This window comes from Euprymna scolopes, chromosome 8 (genome assembly GCF_053919585.1).
Source record: "Euprymna scolopes isolate OS-2025 chromosome 8, ASM5391958v1, whole genome shotgun sequence".
Lineage (NCBI taxonomy): Eukaryota > Metazoa > Mollusca > Cephalopoda > Sepiida > Sepiolidae > Euprymna > Euprymna scolopes.
Window position 1 is genome coordinate 1,929,912 of NC_136489.1, and position 21,108 is coordinate 1,951,019.

Genomic DNA, 21,108 nt, shown 5'->3' on the forward strand with positions numbered 1-21,108 from the left:
TATACATAGATAAATTCAATCAAAAAGGATATATTTGAAATTTTATACATAGATAAATTCAATCAAAAAGGATATATTTGAAATTTTATACATAGATAAATTCAATCAAAAAGGATATATTTGAAATTTTATACATAGATAAATTCAATCAAAAAAGATATATTTGAAATTTTATACATAGATAAATTCAATCAAAAAGGATATATTTGAAATTTTATACATAGATAAATTCAATCAAAAAAGATATATTTGAAATTTTATACATAGATAAATTCAATCAAAAAGGATATATTTGAAATTTTATACATAGATAAATTCAATCAAAAAAGATATATTTGAAATTTTATACATAGATAAATTCAATCAAAAAAGATATATTTGAAATTTTATACATAGATAAATTCAATCAAAAAAGATATATTTGAAATTTTATACATAGATAAATTCAATCAAAAAAGATATATTTGAAATTTTATACATAAATAAATCCAATCAAAAAGGATATATTTGAAATTTTATACGTAGATAAATTCAATCAAAAAGGATATATTTGAAATTTTATACGTAGATAAATTCAATCAAAAAGGATATATTTGAAATTTTATACATAGATAAATTCAATCAAAAAAGATATATTTGAAATTTTATACGTAGATAAATTCAATCAAAAAAGATATATTTGAAATTTTATACGTAGATAAATTCAATCAAAAAAGATATATTTGAAATTTTATACGTAGATAAATTCAATCAAAAAAGATATATTTGAAATTTTATACGTAGATAAATTCAATAAAAAAAGATATATTTGAAATTTTATACATAGATAAATTCAATCAAAAAAGATATATTTGAAATTTTATACATAGATAAATTCAATCAAAAAAGATATATTTGAAATTTTATACATAGATAAATTCAATCAAAAAGGATATATTTGAAATTTTATACATAGATAAATTCAATCAAAAAGGATATATTTGAAATTTTATACATAAATAAATTCAATCAAAAAGGATATATTTGAAATTTTATACATAAATAAATTCAATCAAAAAGGATATATTTGAAATTTTATACATAGATAAATTCAATCAAAAAGGATATATTTGAAATTTTATACGTAGATAAATTCAATCAAAAAGGATATATTTGAAATTTTATACGTAGATAAATTCAATCAAAAAGGATATATTTGAAATTTTATACGTAGATAAATTCAATCAAAAAAGATATATTTGAAATTTTATACATAGATAAATTCAATCAAAAAGGATATATTTGAAATTTTATACATAGATAAATTCAATCAAAAAAGATATATTTGAAATTTTATACATAGATAAATTCAATCAAAAAGGATATATTTGAAATTTTATACATAGATAAATTCAATCAAAAAAGATATATTTGATATTTTATACATAGATAAATTCAATCAAAAAGGATATATTTGAAATTTTATACGTAGATAAATTCAATCAAAAAAGATATATTTGAAATTTTATACGTAGATAAATTCAATCAAAAAAGATATATTTGAAATTTTATACATAGATAAATTCAATCAAAAAGGATATATTTGAAATTTTATACATAGATAAATTCAATCAAAAAGGATATATTTGAAATTTTATACATAGATAAATTCAATCAAAAAGGATATATTTGAAATTTTATACGTAGATAAATTCAATCAAAAAGGATATATTTGAAATTTTATACATAGATAAATTCAATCAAAAAAGATATATTTGATATTTTATACATAGATAAATTCAATCAAAAAGGATATATTTGAAATTTTATACGTAGATAAATTCAATCAAAAAGGATATATTTGAAATTTTATACGTAGATAAATTCAATCAAAAAAGATATATTTGAAATTTTATACATAGATAAATTCAATCAAAAAGGATATATTTGAAATTTTATACATAGATAAATTCAATCAAAAAGGATATATTTGAAATTTTATACATAGATAAATTCAATCAAAAAGGATATATTTGAAATTTTATACATAGATAAATTCAATCAAAAAGGATATATTTGAAATTTTATACGTAGATAAATTCAATCAAAAAGGATATATTTGAAATTTTATACGTAGATAAATTCAATCAAAAAGGATATATTTGAAATTTTATACGTAGATAAATTCAATCAAAAAGGATATATTTGAAATTTTATACATAGATAAATTCAATCAAAAAGGATATATTTGAAATTTTATACATAGATAAATTCAATCAAAAAGGATATATTTGAAATTCTATACATAGATAAATTCAATCAAATGGATATATTTGAAATTTTATACATAGATAAATTCAATCAAAAAGGATATATTTGAAATTTTATACATAGATAAATTCAATCAAAAAGGATATATTTGAAATTTTATACATAGATAAATTCAATCAAAAAGGATATATTTGAAATTTTATACATAGATAAATTCAATCAAAAAGGATATATTTGAAATTTTATACGTAGATAAATTCAATCAAAAAGGATATATTTGAAATTTTATACGTAGATAAATTCAATCAAAAAGGATATATTTGAAATTTTATACATAGATAAATTCAATCAAAAAGGATATATTTGAAATTTTATACGTAGATAAATTCAATCAAAAAGGATATATTTGAAATTTTATACATAGATAAATTCAATCAAAAAGGATATATTTGAAATTTTATACATAGATAAATTCAATCAAAAAGGATATATTTGAAATTTTATACATAAATAAATCCAATCAAAAAGGATATATTTGAAATTTTATACATAGATAAATTCAATCAAAAAGGATATATTTGAAATTTTATACGTAGATAAATTCAATCAAAAAGGATATATTTGAAATTTTATACGTAGATAATTTCAATCAAAAAGGATATATTTGAAATTTTATACATAGATAAATTCAATCAAAAAGGATATATTTGAAATTTTATACATAGATAAATTCAATCAAAAAGGATATATTTGAAATTTTATACATAGATAAATTCAATCAAAAAGGATATATTTGAAATTTTATACATAGATAAATTCAATCAAAAGGATATATTTGAAATTTTATACGTAGATAAATTCAATCAAAAAGGATATATTTGAAATTTTATACGTAGATAAATTCAATCAAAAAGGATATATTTGAAATTTTATACATAGATAAATTCAATCAAAAAGGATATATTTGAAATTTTATACGTAGATAAATTCAATCAAAAAGGATATATTTGAAATTTTATACATAGATAAATTCAATCAAAAAAGATATATTTGAAATTTTATACATAGATAAATTCAATCAAAAAGGATATATTTGAAATTTTATACATAGATAAATTCAATCAAAAAAGATATATTTGAAATTTTATACGTAGATAAATTCAATCAAAAAGGATATATTTGAAATTTTATACATAGATAAATTCAATCAAAAAGGATATATTTGAAATTTTATACATAGATAAATTCAATCAAAAAGGATATATTTGAAATTTTATACATAGATAAATTCAATCAAAAAAGATATATTTGAAATTTTAAGCAGGTTATGTCCTCATCACCCCATTATTGATGAACTTTGAGATTCGAGAACATTTTCATTGGCTTTCCTTGTAAATCTTAGAGAACATACAAATATTACACCTACACACAAACACTGAGATTTATTTTATCATCTACCACTCAAATGTACTGAGTTACATGTTACCAGTAGCAGGTTGTTATAATTTCATCTTTTAACAGCAGTTCTAATTGGTTAAATCAGCATTTCTCTGGTAAAGTTTATAAGAAATTAGTTGTGAACAAGTGTATCGCATATTGACTTTAAATAAACACATTTGTAGCATTTTTAACTGCTTAACGCATATATATACTATTTTTTATTTTCAGGTTTTCTGTGAAATAGTTCCTTGTTTTGTGTTTGATTGTGCAAATTTAATCGGGCCTTTCCAACGAAGTAATACATTTATATCAAAGATTTCGGTAAATATATACACACTATATTTCGATATAACACACACACATATATATATATATATATATATATATATATATATATATATATATATATATATATATATATATATATATATATATATATATATATATACACTAACTGTACTTACCCGGCATCCCCTGTAGTGTATTTACTTGTAGTATCTTTTGATTTTATGTTGATAGAATACATGTTTTGTTTTTAATATTTTATTGTTCAAATCATAAGAATATATGTAAATATAAAAAAAAATAATAATATAAGTTTCATATCTATCACGAACGTTTTCGATTCTTCATCGAATTATCACCCGGTGAAAAAGTAAAGAAAAAAGTTGGAGAAATGAAGGGAATTTAAAATTGCAGCTGTGAAGCACTAAATATGTGAGCAGTAGTCCGAATAATCCAAATAATACGATAATAATGAGCTTTCTTATCTCGTCGCTATGTCAACTGTATATATTTTCTTATTTTAATTTCTTGAAGTAAACTTTGAATTGGATAAACACAAAACGGAGTCCATTTTTATTCAGTTTCCAACTTTTTCAATTGTGAATATATTTTATATTAATTTCAGATTCTATTGTTCATTGCTAATTGTTATGTGCAAGAAAATGTCTAGGGGACGACACACAACACATATTGAAAAAGAACTAAAAGGAGTCAGAGAGAAAAATAACAGAATTATTGAACAGATAAACAGTAAAATCAAATATTTACAAGAAAAATGGTTTCAAGGGAGATAAATCCGGTTTTAGATTAATCTAACTTTTACACAGTGTAAATAATAACCAAGTTTGAGAAATAATAATATATTACTTTAGTCAGAATATAAGATCATAAAATCAATATTTATCAAAAGTTCAGTTCTTTTCTGGTGTTTGCAATTGGCTTGTTTCAGGAATTCCTTACGACTGGATTTATCTCAGGAAAAATAGGCCAGAGTCATAAATAGTTGAAAGGTCGTCCCAGAATAGCATTCCTTCTCAGAGCTGACTTAATAACTGAAGTTATGACACTATTAGCGTCTATTCATAGTTGTTGTGGATGGAATTTTCTAGAATTTCTAAAATGAAATACTACGACTTAGAACTTTCTGGAGCCCTCGGAAAAAAAAACCTACACTTTTCTGTTTTATTTTTAGAACTCTCCAGAAATGCTTGAAAAGAATCTTTTTATTTTCTAATTGTTATGTAATGTATTTTAATAGTAACAGTTTGATATTATATATATTATCAAATATATTTTATATTATCATATAATATTAATTTATATTATTATTATTTATATATTTTATATTTATTTTATTTTTATATTATATTTTATATTATTATTTATGTAAGAAATTGTAATTTCTTCATATTTTAAAGAAGAAAATGTCCTCTCATGATACTAATATTGTAATATGCGTTCCACCTTATTGCACCTTATATTGGGTTAATTTTCAATTGTTTTTGAATTGTTTACGAAGGCCTGCTTCCACTGCAGTGATATTGATCCCAAATTCATATCATTATATACTTGTTTTCTAGAAACTCAATTTTTCTTATCAATGTTTACTATTGTGTACTTTTATCGAAAATGCTATTGTACGTGATGGACCAACATTATTATAATGTTAACTCTATCGTGTAAAATAATAGGTGTCAGTTTTTGAAAGTCTTTGAGCTCCAAAAACATCAAAATTAAAATGAAGCCACGTTATATTTTATTTATTTATTTATCTTTTTTTAGGTTGAACAGACAAATCTGACGATCATGGAAGGCCAAACAGGATTTATCACAGTGAAAAGCCCCTTACCACCAAGCCTTTATTGTACTGGCTTAAATAATGATGCTAAAATTCTAATCGCAGTTGAAATCCTTCCCCAACCAAAACCTTGGCGGTGTCCGCTAGGCAATGATTTGACTCAACTAGTTATTGGATCCTTATTTGGTACCGACAAAACAACCGTATCACCTTGCATTCAGGCTATAACAAATAATGGAAGCAGATTATCTTCTATCGCCCTGAAAGCTACCATCGATGGAATCCGGGACTCGGACCAAATTGTGACTGTTGCTGTCAGCATGAAGTTGGTTTGTTCAACAAATGAAATTATCACACAAAAACCTTCACACGTAGCGGTAAGTATTAGAATAATCTATTTATGTATGCAATATTTCAAATTTATGGTGCGTTTAATGCTTATCTGTTCGTACACAAATATAAAAGGGTTGGGCAAAATAATGGAAAATAATCAAAAGCAATGTGAATTTTTCAGATAACCCTAACCCTAACCCTAACCGCCCAATGTGGATTTTTCAGATAACCCTAACCCTAACCGCCCAATGTGGATTTTTCAGATAACCCTAACCCTAACCGCCCAATGTGGATATTTCAGATAACCCTAACCCTAACCGCCCAATGTGGATTTTTCAGATAACCCTAACCCTAACCGCCCAATGTGGATTTTTCAGATAACCCTAACCCTAACCCTAACCGCCCAATGTGGATTTTTCAGATAACCCTAACCCTAACCGCCCAATGTGGATTTTTCAGATAACCCTAACCCTAACCCTAACCGCCCAATGTGGATTTTTCAGATAACCCTAACCCTAACCGCCCAATGTGGATTTTTCAGATAACCCTAACCCTAACCGCCCAATGTGGATTTTTCAGATAACCCTAACCCTAACCGCCCAATGTGGATTTTTCAGATAACCCTAACCCTAACCGCCCAATGTGGATTTTTCAGATAACCCTAACCCTAACCGCCCAATGTGGATTTTTCAGATAACCCTAACCCTAACCGCCCAATGTGGATTTTTCAGATAACCCTAACCCTAACCGCCCAATGTGGATTTTTCAGATAACCCTAACCCTAACCGCCCAATGTGGATTTTTCAGATAACCCTAACCCTAACCGCCCAATGTGGATTTTTCAGATAACCCTAACCCTAACCGCCCAATGTGGATTTTTCAGATAACCCTAACCCTAACCGCCCAATGTGGATTTTTCAGATAACCCTAACCCCCCAATGTGGATTTTTCAGATAACCCTAACCCTAACCGCCCAATGTGGATTTTTCAGATAACCCTAACCCTAACCGCCCAATGTGGATTTTTCAGATAACCCTAACCCTAACCGCCCAATGTGAATTTTTCAGATAATTTTTAAGCTCTACCATAATTTTGGTGCCGTGACTTTGTGCTCTTTCTTCACAATCTTTACAAAGATTCTACAATCTTTTAGACAAATTCGGCTTTCTTCCAAAATTTTGGTTAGATGAGGATGTTTTCCTTTCTTTTTTATAGGTTGACATAACCTACGAGACAGTTCCTCTAGATACGGCCACCAACAATCTGTCCTTTTTTCAGAAATCTGACAGATGTATTATTATAATTTTTCTTACTTATAGGCACTATTTAAAATTAAAAAAGTAAATTTAATCAATTAATTCATGACAACAATAAAAATAAAAAATTAAACCGACATCTTGGTAACTATTTTCAATTTTTATAGGTGTTTCAAAATTGATATAAAATTCACAAGGTGTTTTCATTATTTTGTTCAACCCCTGCACTGGATTAGTTGACAAAAAGGTCGTTTACTAAGCTCGTTTGCTAACAAACTTAATTGAAAGAAATTAACATAAAATAATAAGATAAAAAAGTTACATAAATATTCAAAAAGATAAGTGAACTTTTTATGATCTGAAAAAAAAATAGACATAAACAGTATTTGTTTATTTTAATTGGATTTTCCGTTTACTATAGTGTAAAAGTTCTGTCGGTGGAGCTTTTTTTTTCACATAAAAGTATCTGCTCTCGTCTAAGTTATTTTTAACGGAAATCGCTTCAGACATGGCGTGAAGCCACTCAATTTAAGGAGATAACAAGGATAAAAGATTATTATAGAAAATACAAGAAATGCCTATTGATCTTAGCCTTAAAGAAACCAAGATTATAGGTAGGAAGAAAACGGTCAGCAGAAAGAGAATTCTACAAGCCTGCGGTTCTTGGAAAGAAGCTATTGGAATAGGCAGTTGTATTACAATGAGGTATCAAAACAGCAAATTAATGATCACTCGACCAAAGAGTCAAACAAGCTGGAACAAAAGAAGCAGGGAATAAATCTGACAATTCTGGAAAACATATGTCATAAAAGCTTTTCTAGAAAATGCTGAGACTAGCAACATCAACCAGAAAGAAACTGTAATGAAGAAAAAGGGATGGGGGGGGGCAATCAAATTACATATACGTGATTGTGCCTAATCATGAAGCTTCAAATTGGTTGGAGATTCATCAACCCAACTACAACAACAATACTCTATACAAGGTCTAATAGTAGTTTTATAGACATAGAGAATGACTTCATGTGTGAGAAAGTGTTTAAAGCGATAAAGACAACCAACTTTATTAGAAGTAGAAAGAGCAATGGATTTAATATTTCAAGAAAAGTTTCTTGCGAAAGAAAGACCAAAAAGTTTCAAAGCCGATTTCTCAGGAAGAAGGGATACTTTTATTCAGACTAGTTATAAACTTGTAGCAACTAGATAAAGATTAAAATAGATATACTCAGGTACTGTAGCAATACTCAATGAGCGAGTTTAAATTAATATCATAGATATATTTGCTTTTCTCATACTTTCTGGAATTAATATGTTAGCATATCTTTGAAACTGTGGTGGAACTGAGCAACACTCCGTTGGTTCTACAAAATAGTATGTGCAGAAGAACCACTGTCACTCGAACGAAAAGAGATATATACAAATTGTGTCACTGTCGCGATAAAAAGTCTACCTATAAGGACGGGGTTTTTGCGAGAGCGACGGAACGTGATTGTGATTTTGTGAAGAAGGAGGAGGAGTAGAAGAAGAAGAAGAAGAAGAAGAAGAATGACGGATTTTTTTTTTTTGTGCACAAAACGGTATTCGCCACTTTAAAATATCAATTTTAACTCTTTAGAAACTTTACAATCGCGGGGTGATTAAAGTCTACTCGGTATTCCTGAAGAGAGTGTTTCAGTAGAGTTCTGAAGATATTAGTTTTATTTATTTATTTTTAATGGAAATCGCTACAAAGGATGAAGCCACTTGATGTAAGAAGTTAAAAAATATGACTTCAAGATTTAAAAACAAACTAGCTAACGATGAGTGTTAGAGAAATGGATTCGTAGCCATCAAAATCGTATTTCTTTCTTTCTTATCAGAAACATCGCTCATGGAATGTGAGGACTAAAGGACAAAATAAAGAAAGCGAGAGTTACGAGTTTACCGAAACCAAACTCAAGGTCTTCTTTGCAATTTTCATGTGTATTTATTATCCCTTTATTTAAAATTTTGTCAACCAAATTGTTAAAATCTGAATAATTCTCCAGCTTTGTGACATTATGAAAGAACCAACTTACTTAACTGCTTGAGGTTTCGACCAACTTTGCCTCTATAGACCTTTGTGTATAACATGGACACAAAGAATGTTAACACGGCGGAACTCTGTTTGAAAGAACTTTTATCACATGATGAGTGTAATAAAACTAAAGAAGTTTCATGAACCAAAAAGTGTTGTAGGAGAAAGTAGCATTTTCTTTAGGATATTTGTTTATTTTTTGCTTATTATCCTTCTCTTTTTTGTTCATTCCTAGCTCCCTCATCAAAAGGCTTTATGTCTTGTCTGGGACGATTTCGATCTAAAAAATTGTTTGCTTAGGCGATAGCAAATTAATCACCAATCACTATTATTGCTGATCAGATCATCTGAAAAATAATCTCGTATGGATCAGAATTGTACAATTTTATTTTACTGTTGGCATTGGTTTCCCTGATTCATTTTAATTTCATAGAATAAGTTATTTACAAGAGAGATTTGGTGAAGCTTGCCAATATCCCCCTATTTATCGGTATAATAAGCTGCTTTCCAGATCGGTAGTACTTTGTGAACACTAGTCTGAGATGTCGGAAATTTTTCTGTTTCTATGTCTGTCCTTGTAGCCATGTCACTAGTAAGAGTGCTGGAGGTAAACGTTTTATCTGGGATGACATTATCCGTCTGATAGTCAGGGAGCTGAACCTTGATTAACCACTAAGGAGGCTGTCCTATCAGCAGGTGCAAAGTACTGAGGCTGCTGTATTGCCATTTGTTGCAGTAGTCTCTGGTGGGGCCTCTCGATGCCATACTAGTGGGTTATTGTTACGGCTTTACCTTATCATGTGCTACAAAAAAAAATCTTCCTGTCTTTTCTCTCTTACTTTCCCTCTCTGTACTGCTCTAACCAAGTAAGCCGACCTGTTCCCCAAATCCCAAAATCCTCAACATGAAATATCTCCAGAAAAAAAAACACAAATAAACCTAGAACCCCATTCTCCAACATAGACCCCTACTGCCAGGTCTCCTTCTCCAACATCAGGGGTCTACGTTCCAAACTTCTAGAGGTTGAAACACAATTACAGGAGACGAAACCGGACATATTCTTTCTAAGTGAAACTGGAATAGGGCCGCCACTTCCCTAGACGAGTTCATAGTTAAAGAATACTCTAACTTAACATCTAAATCTGACCCCCAAGATCGCCATGGGTATGGAATATGTGCCTACATGGCTTCCCGTGTGGCAAGGATATCTCCGGAGAAGACCCTAATTTACCTTATATGTGCTTCCAGGTTGCAGTTGCTTACACCACTTTATTTATATTTGCCCTCTATCGCCCCTACAACAGCGGAGATACTATCTTTAAGAGCATATCTGAGAAAATTGACCACATCCTGTCTGCTCATCCCTCGGCTAACATTCACATTTGTGGTGACTTCAATGTCCATAATGTGGAATGGCTGACCCATTCAAATAAGACAGATGATGAGGGGAGGTTGTGTCATGATTTTGCCATTGCCTATGACCTCACTCAAATTGTTCGTGAGCCCACCCGTGTGCCCGATACTAGCGGTCAGTATGCAAGCCTTCTACATCTATTTCTCTCAACTTCCTCTGAGCTATGTTCATGTTCCGTTCTATCTCGTCTGGGATCCTCCGACCACTCCGTCGTATCAGTTAAGATAAAAATGAAATGTAATAAGTCTTTAGATGTACCTCTTCACCGTACTGTATACCGATACTCTATGGCGGACTGGGATAGCTTCCGTACATTCATATCTGATCTACCTCTACATTCCATGTTTAAATAGGATGTGTCCTCTATAGTATCAGACCTGACCGAATGGTTAATTGTAGGCATAGACCGATTCATACCATCGAAAAAATTCCAACAAAAACCTAACAGCCAGCCATGGTTCTCCCCAGAATGTGCTGCTTCTATTACGCACAGAAATCACTTTTTCCATAGCTACCAACATAATAAATGCACTGAGACTAAAGCTGCTTTCAGGACCGCCAGCAACCACTGTAAAAGAGTAATAAAAAATGCAAGAGAGCTATATGCTCAGTCTGTTAATTCCAAAGTAGCTGAGCAGCGGTTTGGTTCCCACCAGTTTTAGCAAATAACAAATAGGATCCTGAACAGAAGCATGCGTTTTATCCCAACCATTATCAATGGACCAGAGGTCTCTCGTCAGCATCAGACAAGGTCAAACTATTTGCCAAGAACTTTGCAGTTAATTCTACCCTATGCGTCGAAGGCCATCAACTCCCCATATTTCCTCCTATAACAGACAACACGCTAGGTAACATACAAATATCTGTGCATGAGGTCGCCAAGCTAATCAAGAACCTTGATTCCAGTAAAGCAACTGGCTCTGACGGCATTCTAATTATAGTGTTGAAAAAGCTTCAACAAGCTTTGCCCCCATACTTACAAAACTGTTTAAGCGTTGTCTTAAGGAGAAATGCTTCCCAACACCCTGGAAAACCTCATCAGTATGCCCTGTATTTAAGAATTCAGTTGATCGCTCATCTCCCTCTCAGTAAAGACCAATAAGTCTCCTGTGTGTCATGAGTAAGTTGCTGAAATCCATATTAAATAGAGAAGTAGTCAACCACCTCCGCAGAAATAACCTTCTTAGTGACACGCAATATGGTTTCCGTTCTGCCAGATCTACAGCAGATGTGCTAACGGCTATATCACATAAGATTAGCGAATCTCTTGACAAAGGCTTTCTTTCCAGGGCAATTGCTCTTGGCATATCAAAGGCCTTCAATAAGGTATGGCATAAAGGCCTACTTCACAAGATTTCCAGCTACGGTATAACTGGAAATGTTTTCTCAATCATTAAATCATTTCTCTCTAATAGGCTCATAAAAGTAGCAGTTGATGTGCAGAAATCAGAGGCCTGAAGTATTAATGCTGGAGTCCCTCAGGGATCCATCCTGAGCCCAACTCTCTTCCTAATCTATATCAATGATCTCCAAAACACATACTTAAATCATTCGTTGACATCTATGCTGATGACACGACCATCTATGGCAACACATCAAAGGCCGTAAATGACAAAGTTCTCACCGATTCTCTCTCCTCTGATCTTAAGCGTGTGGTACAGTGGGGGAAGAGGTGGCTGGTTACCTTTAATGCATCTAAAACCAAGCTTCTATCAAAAAAAAACTTCAAAACGACTATGTTATAGTCAGCTGGTAAGCAGCCCCACGATATTGTGTTTCGCAGACACAGTTTTAGGAAAGAAACTGCTTAGAGAATTTTCGTTTAGTTTTAAACAGATAGCGTAATTGTTGAGAATTGTTGTAGTTAGACGAGTATAAGTTGTGCATGTTTTATAGGGGTGACCATAGATTGAAGCTCAGTCGAGCACCTTTATTTATAATTCTAATACTTGCATACGTATTAAAATGGAATTTAAGTAACATTTTACTTTAATGCAAATAGTATATTTTTAAGTTAGACTTAAAACGAAATGACAGAATTAGGTTTAGGAACAATTCACTTTAAAATGGATACAGCCACAATTTTTACCATAAGAGCACCAATATATTTTTAATTACATTTTTACATTGCATTTTATCTTTCTCAATCGGATGATTTCATTAAAATAAATGTGTGTGAAAGGTGATAACGTACGTACGAATTGGAAATATGTAAGTGTATTATTATATAGATGGCAAAAGTATGCATAAACAATATATGTGATTTTTTTCTTTTTTAGGTGACTGTAAAGGATATTTATAATCCCTCCATGTGCAAGTCAATTAATGACCCCCACATGACAACATTTGATAACTATGTGTATGATAACTATAAAGAAGGTGAATTTGTACTATATAGACACGCAACACTTCCATATGCAGTAAGTAGATTCTTTTTTTATTATTATTGATGTGGTACAAATAGGATAATTATCTCAGAGCATGCATTTTGCTGATCATTAATAAACATTCCGTGATTGTGCAGGATTGTTAACAAGAAAAAAGGATTAAAAAATACTGAACCAGTAACCGTTACCAAACGCAAAAAGTTATTTTTCTATCTACCTTCATAATTTTTGTTTTAAAGTGTTTGCAAACATTTTTTTTTTTTTCAATATAAGATTTCATTTAAATACGATATGGTTAAAGTTAGATTTTGCAATGGCAGACGGACATATTTGCCGGAAATCACTAACATTTAATTGAGTTTTTCGTCTTTTGAGATAAAGTAAAAACAAATAATCAAAGAACTGTTTTAAACGCAATAAAATGTTTTTTCTGTCTAAATAAAAAGAGAAATTGGCAAAAAAAAAAAAAAAAAAAGTAATCAGACGAGTGTGATTTCCGGAAACCTGACTAAAATTATATAATTACTGATGGTTTATGCTGCAATCAAATTATATAGTTACTTATATGCGATGGGTTTGTATTGATAAAAAGTTATAGCTATTTACGTTTATGTTTAAAGGTATTTGTATATTTACTTATGGCTGACCCGGTATAGTTCGAGGTGTGTTAAAGACTTCTAGTAAAGGGGAGGTAATTACGACAATTATCTAACATCAGAGTAGAATTTTATCACTACTAACAGAAATTCTACTGTGTTCTCTATATCAGTCCATATAATTTACTGCTAATATAAATATTGCATTTGAAATAATTGTATGCTAGTGTCAATATCATTAAGAAAAATACAACTGTCTTCTTATGTAAAAAAAATTGTCATTTAAATGTTCTTTACATGAAACGAATTGTAAAATTGTAGCAATTTAATTATCTTTTAAAGATAAAGAATTTTTTTGTCTTTTTACACCGTAAAAATAATTGTTAGTTACTTTTTGAAATGTTCTTATTAAATATTGTACTATTTTAGTAAATGGAATGATATAATTTGATTTTGGCACAATTTATTTTAAAATGGATAAAGTCTGATTTTTTTTTTCTGAGCAACATCAGATGAATTATGATCTTTTATTTTATTTTTTTAATTTTTTAAATTTTTTAATTTTTAAATTTTTTAATGAGTCTGAACGGTTTTATGAGACAATTCTAAGAAAAGAAAATTCGTTTAGTTTTAAATACAGAGAATAAGAGAAATTGTGGACAGCTGTTGTAGCTAGACGAGTATTTATGCTTCTGAATTTTTTAGATGAGCATTGGTTATTTGTATTATTTGAATTCACCGGACTATTGTCCTCATCTTGAGTGTGATTTTAACAATGTTTCGCTCGATATGTCTGCAAGGAGACATGGCGCAGTGGTTAGAGTACTTGAAAAAATCAATTGTAAAAGTGATATTCTCCTGAAGGTTTAATTCTCAGCATAGGTGACCAAAAATACAATTGCGAATCATTTAGAACCTCTATCCAGTCATGGCTGACGGAACAAGAGCATGCTATCCCATGAAGTAAAATAAAGGGTTCCATTTAAAACTCTGTCAAAATTCCCAAGTTTGACAGAAACATTCCTGAGTTCAACAAGATACACCTAAAGAAGATCGGAGGTTACATCGACCGAAATGTTATGAAAATCACACTCAAGATGAGAACAGTAGTCTGATGCATCCAAATAAGACGAGTTGCAAATGTTTTATAGGGAGGGACCGTAGATTAAAGCTCAGTCGAGCACCTTTAATTATTTAAAATTCTAGCACTTTCATATGTATTAAAATGGAAGTAAAGATACTATATTTTTTAAGTTAGACTTAGAACCGGATGAAAGAATTCGATTTAGGAACAATTCACTTTAAAATGGATAAAACTACAACTTAAGTACATAATACATGAACTTGTTCCTTCCTTTTTGCAGGTGCATTCCTTCTATAGAAACTGCAATGGTGCTGCTTCTTGCAACTGTGCAGTTGCTATACAATCTGGCAACAATGTTATTTTACTCAGTAAATGTCGCCCGAAAAAGGTCAGGAACCAATATCTTCTGCGGATCAAAATCTTCAGGAATGATGCTACCTTAATTCCAGGAACAGCCATCTACAGATTCTCGGCTGGAAATAAATATGAGGTAAACTTACCAAATTCTTATTGCACCTTTTACGCTTGTTTTAGCAATGCCTACTAATTAGCATCATATCGAATGATACCGAAGATTCTATTGTTGGCATCGATTTCTTTGATATTTTTCTAGTCAGAATCCTTTTTAGAAAGGCACCGGGTACTTATGGGAGGGATGGGAGGGTTGCCAACATCCTTAAGTGAAAGTGTTTCTGTGGAGCAAACTGAATTCGAACTTAGAACACCCAGGTCGTCAGTCAGTGTCGTTAACCACTTGACCACTGTCATTTCCCATGCCAACCATTAAGACAACATAGACTGACTTGTTAAGAATAATGAATTAAATTAGTTTTCTTCATTTCTTCGTTTACCGACCATGATGAAATCGCCGACCAGGAGGACAAGAGTGAGAAACAAACAACCAATGATTCTGTGATCGATTAGAAATCAATGTGCAACATAAATGAGCTGTTATAAGCTTCATCACTACATTTCTTTCCATTTTAATTTCTTTATGGGATTTGGTGTCGAATTTTCACATGAAAATGCGATTCGAACGAATATTAAAAGCCAAATGGCTTTAGTTGCTACCCTCTTTCTTTCTATGCTCTGGTAAGATTTGCTCTCTTCACCACATCGTTTTACATTGTTTATTTTTGGTGATAGTAACGTTTTCGGAAAGTGCCACGAACAACATTAACAATTAATATGCATGTAGATGAATGAAAAAGATGGGTAAAAACATGAATGCTAGTAATGCTAGTTAGTAAGTGCTTACGGCACAACGGGAATTTTGGAATGAAAGCGAAAAAACATAAATTATGGACAATTATGGATTCATATCAACAAATTTACAGAGATTTAAATATGCTCTGAAAGATCAAAGTTTGTTAAGAAGTTTTACAAGTATTCACGATTTTGTTATTTTTCAGTAATAATTGAAAAATATTAGAATTTTCCCCGTTGCCGAACAGGACGACATCAGTTTTTTTTTAAAAATAAACTCTAGCAAAATATGTTCTCACCAATAACAGCATCTGTTCACCAATAACGTCATACAACAATAAAAAAAAATAATAATACGTTAAGCTGTTATATATATATATATATATATATATATATATATATATATATATAATATGTATATATAATATATATATATATATCTATATATATATATATATATATATAAAGTTCCACAGTTAAACAACGTTGCAGCCCACAAGAGCCATGAAAGTCAACGAACCGTAAGTCCAAGACTCTAGTTTCGCCCTCACTTGGGCTCATCAGTTAGATGCATCCGAACTCAGGATTCGAAACCCGAGCCTCTTGTATGTGTGGCAAACACTCTGCCAATTGAGTAAACGCCCCGCACACAAGAAATTTTATTAACTAACACAGATCAAGCAAACCGCGACGAAATCCGACTGTGAAATGGACCTACTTCGTCTCGACAAGGGATGCGGTCATCCAACCAGCTAATAACACCAAGCCGATGTCTCACAAGTAGAAGTTTCAACTCGAAAGGACGATGCCATCTAGCAATGCTAACCTAGCGAGCAATTAATGATAGAATTTTCAGAATGTGAGAGATTATATATAATAAATTCCACAGCCAAATAACGTCGCAGCCCACAAGAACCATGAAAGTCATATATATATATATATATATATATATATATATATATATATATACTTACGCATGGTTTCTCAAAAAATGTACTCACACTGTAATTGTTATTAGCGTTGTCTAGACAATAATAGTCACCAATTTGAACATTTGCAAACATGATCCTGCAATTAGATCTGTCTTCTGTATTCAAAGATATTCAATCCCATTCATAAATAAAGGTTTCATCATTGAAGTGTGAGTATATTTTTTATATTTTTTAGACATCCTGTGTTTTTTACATCATATCATTTAATGTTACTTAATGGTTAAAATCAAATTTTTACGGAAACCAAAACTAATGACTTATGAAAATGAAAAGAATGTTATGACTTTTATTGAGTTCATATTCCTACTATGGAATCCATCATCATCAACATCATCTGTTTAACATGCTGGCATGTTTTAGGCGGCTTCCAGAAATGAATATCGATCCCAACCTATCTTTTGCCAGGTCTTTATTTAATTCCCTTTCTCTCAAATCCACCCTTATCACTTCCTGCCATGTTTTCCTTGGCCTTTCCCTGTCAACTGACTCTGCTGCATCAACTGTTCTACATCTACTAGCCAAGCACTCTTACCTTTCAACCTAATCAGCAGTCTCCTGTTCTGTACACAACTCTCCATAATGTCTAGATTTAATTTTCCTCTGAGGTCATCAGATCTAAGTCAGTCTTTAAGACTTGCGTTACACACTCATCTTTTTCAACCTTTTTCTTTTCTCTTTTTTTGTCGTGCCAGCTTGTACACGTTTGCTAATTTGTAGATGTGCTTTTTTCGACTACTGCTGCTAATATCCTTGCAAGCCAGCAATCTTACAGCTCCTGCTGATATTTTCCCACATGCTCATATGCGCTCTGATACATATGAAGAAAGATACAAGGGAGACGTTCACTGACCTTTGTTTTAATGTTTTATTTTGAGAGAATAGATTTAGGGGAGAGACTAATGTTACCTCATCTAGTTATTTACTTCTTAAACCTAACTTTCTAACTAAACGAAATGAGTGACGCGCACAGACAGACATCAAAGTAATGTTCGTCTTAGATTATAGTTTTCTACATTATTGGCGATGTCTTGTTCACGCGATTTCCTGGTGAAACTGCTTTGAAAACCTTCAGTTTCTCTCCACTCAAAAACATGACGTCATTCTTCATCGTCTCTCTGTTTTGTTAACGACGTTTGACCTGTTGCCCCCGGCCTCAAATTTACTCCACTTATCTTTCATTCAACCCTGGAAACGATTCTGTTTTACAGAATTGGCTTATCGTGCACTCAGTGTGACCCTTGTTAAAATCCACACTAGTTAACTTAATCGCCATTGACGTAGAGTCTCTAATATATAGCTCAAAATATCCATGTTATCTAATAAAAGACAAAATCTGACGGCAGACATAATTCTTCTACCATTACAATGTGTGAGTAGAGAATTGAATTAATTCTCTGAGAACGTGAACTTTTTCTAAAATCATTGTGTAGTAAGTTAGCAATATCACACGTATAGAAGCAAGTAAAAGAGAGTTACTTTATTGGCATTTTGATGAAAACCTGATATTAAGACATTATCCGTTTTTTTTTGTTTTTTTTTTATTTGTTTTGTTTTCTTCAGATCCATCTTCCAACTGGTGATGTTGTCATAGTAAGCACTTCTCCAAGACACAGATTCATGAATTTATGGATTAAATCATCCCCTGCAGATTTTAATCAAACTGAAGGTTTGTTGATTGGTTGTTCTTTTCAACGAGTTTTAATTATTGTCACTATGAAACCCTTCTCGACCAAATTTTTCTCCTCCTTCTTTTTCTAAAATGCCACAATAACAACAACAAGCAAACAAGTCTTCCTTCCAGCCAAGATGGATACAACCATTTCATATTAAGGTTTTCTTTAAAACATTTTGTCTCGGCTTTCGAGCTAGGTGTATGAATCGAAGTATAATATTTATGCATATTTTACGACCTGGTAACACTGGGCGGCTTGCTAGTATAACAATATATCTTTATTCTCCATGACGGTTATGGGTGGGTATTAGGAGGGAAGTCATTATATAAGCAGTTGTGACCATCTGAAACGCCCATTTTGAAGTGATATTGTCACTGTAGCCATAACACAAGGACTTTTTATTCGGCCATCGTCATTCACTGGTTTGACCTGACTTTGATTACACCTGTGTAATCTTTTTTTCCGAAATGATCTTTCAAACATCACGCTTGACTTTCTTTATGACAATTTCACGTTTTTTGCTTTTTCATGCAGATGTCTGTCAGGTTTATCAGTTTTATTTAAATGGTCTTTTGGTACATTTGATAATTATTGCTCTTATAGATGCAAGCTTTTGTCAAAACGATCTCTCGGTACATACGGCAAAAGTATTAAGATGTCAAGTTCATAATTTTTTATTCAAATGACCTCTTAGTTCATTTGATAATGCCGGTATACGCTGTTGTCAAAAATTATTTCTCAGCATATTGATCCAAATATCCAATAGCATTACTTCTTTTTGATGGGTCTGACCATAGTTAATTTTGTACCGATCCCAAATGACCAAATTTAAGAAAAGAGAACTCCTCACATTAAAGCGACCTAGTGGGTATGTCAGCAAAAGTTTATTCTTTCTGTTTTTTATTTGTTTTTTGTTTTTTTGTTTTTTATTTGTTTTTTGTTTTTTTGTTTTTTATTTGTTTTTTTTTGTGTTTCTCAATTTTATTTTATTCTTGCTTTATGCTTTACTTTATGCAATCTGTTTTAATGTCTATTTTAATTTCTATTTTAATTTCTATTTTAATTTCGCAAAGCAGAAACAAAACCAATTAAAAAAAGATGGCTGCCTTTAAATGTTGAAATGGCATTTTGGAAAATCCTTATTGAACAGTAGAAGAACAAACGTTGATCTACAAGTGCACGCACGGATAAACACACTTATGCATCAATAGTAAAAAATAGAACTTACAAACTAAGCACAATATTGGATATATATTTTTTTTAATTGGAATTCATTATTGAAACGAGTAGGCCAAAAAAAATCCAACATTCGGAGTCCATGGCACGTTGAATCTCTACGGTTCCAGGTGAGAATTGTCTGAAAAAGGCGGTTTCAATCCTACCCAATGCCGACCAGAGGTTTACTTGGCCAAATCGTGGTGAGACAACAATTATGGATGGCAGTAATTGCTGAGGATGCACTTAAGAGATTCGGAGTTCCTATTCCGTTGCGGTTATCACCTGATGAAGGCCAGAGAAATAGTTGGCTGAAACGTCTTGAAACAACAACTAATAAAGATGAGGATAATAGTCCGCAATAAATAAAATTAACAATATTGGATAATAGATAAACGCATAAAGATAAAATTTACAAACTAAACACCATATATATATATGGTGTGTACATTTCGAAAAAAAATCATCTTTACCACTCCTATTCGTCCAGCCTTCATTTTTCTACTTCTAAGAGTGTTAAGTTTTCAACTACTCATGGATGTATAAACCATGTCGTCGTGAACTCAGATTCTTCTGCTCATTTACAAATCAAAAAAATTATAGAAAACACTCGGACGCCGATGATCAAGAAGAATGGCAGTGACTGAAGACATCATAGAGTTTAGCTACTTGTTTATGAATGCGAGAAACAGACAGGCATGCACATAGATAACTCCTCTTACTACACACTATGTGTGCTGCTTCCCATTGAGATAGCGCTCTAAACACATATTTTCTGTTTGAAATATCACCAAACTAAAGGATAGAAAATCATGTGGCTTCGCAAGATCTGTTTGGGTCACCTCTAACACTTAGGCGTCACTCTAACTTTTCCATTCAAACACGACCTTCGTTATGTAACGAGAAATCCTGTGCATCATTTATACAGTCACTAATGCTTATAATCCATTGTAAAAATTTTTTCTTTTTTATAGGTCTTTGTGGCAATTATGATGGTATCAGAAATAATGACCTTAGAAAACCCAATGGTCAACTTGTGAACACAAGGCAAAGAAGACCTCGTGAATTTTCACTTAGTTGGAGGTACGCAATTATTTATTGCTCTGTTTGTTCTAAATGCAATTAC

The 21,108-nt window shown here is 31.2% G+C and overlaps 2 protein-coding genes across 2 annotated transcripts in view; both read left to right on the forward strand.

Moving 5' to 3' along the window:
* The window catches only part of LOC145283483 (uncharacterized), a 163,206-nt gene extending 144,234 nt beyond the window's left edge, over nucleotides 1-18,972 (forward strand). Inside the window, exons 31-35 of the mRNA XM_080132304.1 lie at nucleotides 3,919-4,011; nucleotides 5,758-6,150; nucleotides 13,109-13,249; nucleotides 15,177-15,386; nucleotides 18,655-18,972. Coding sequence (XP_079988430.1) covers nucleotides 3,919-4,011; nucleotides 5,758-6,150; nucleotides 13,109-13,249; nucleotides 15,177-15,386; nucleotides 18,655-18,852 — 1,035 coding nt within the window. The 3' untranslated portion in view covers nucleotides 18,853-18,972. The remainder of the gene's footprint in view (nucleotides 1-3,918; nucleotides 4,012-5,757; nucleotides 6,151-13,108; nucleotides 13,250-15,176; nucleotides 15,387-18,654) is intronic.
* An 81-nt stretch (nucleotides 18,973-19,053) lies between these two features.
* The window catches only part of LOC145284085 (uncharacterized), a 473,693-nt gene continuing 471,638 nt past the window's right edge, over nucleotides 19,054-21,108 (forward strand). The window contains exons 1-2 of the mRNA XM_080133151.1: nucleotides 19,054-19,066; nucleotides 20,957-21,065. Of these exons, the coding sequence (XP_079989277.1) occupies nucleotides 19,054-19,066; nucleotides 20,957-21,065 (122 nt within the window). The remainder of the gene's footprint in view (nucleotides 19,067-20,956; nucleotides 21,066-21,108) is intronic.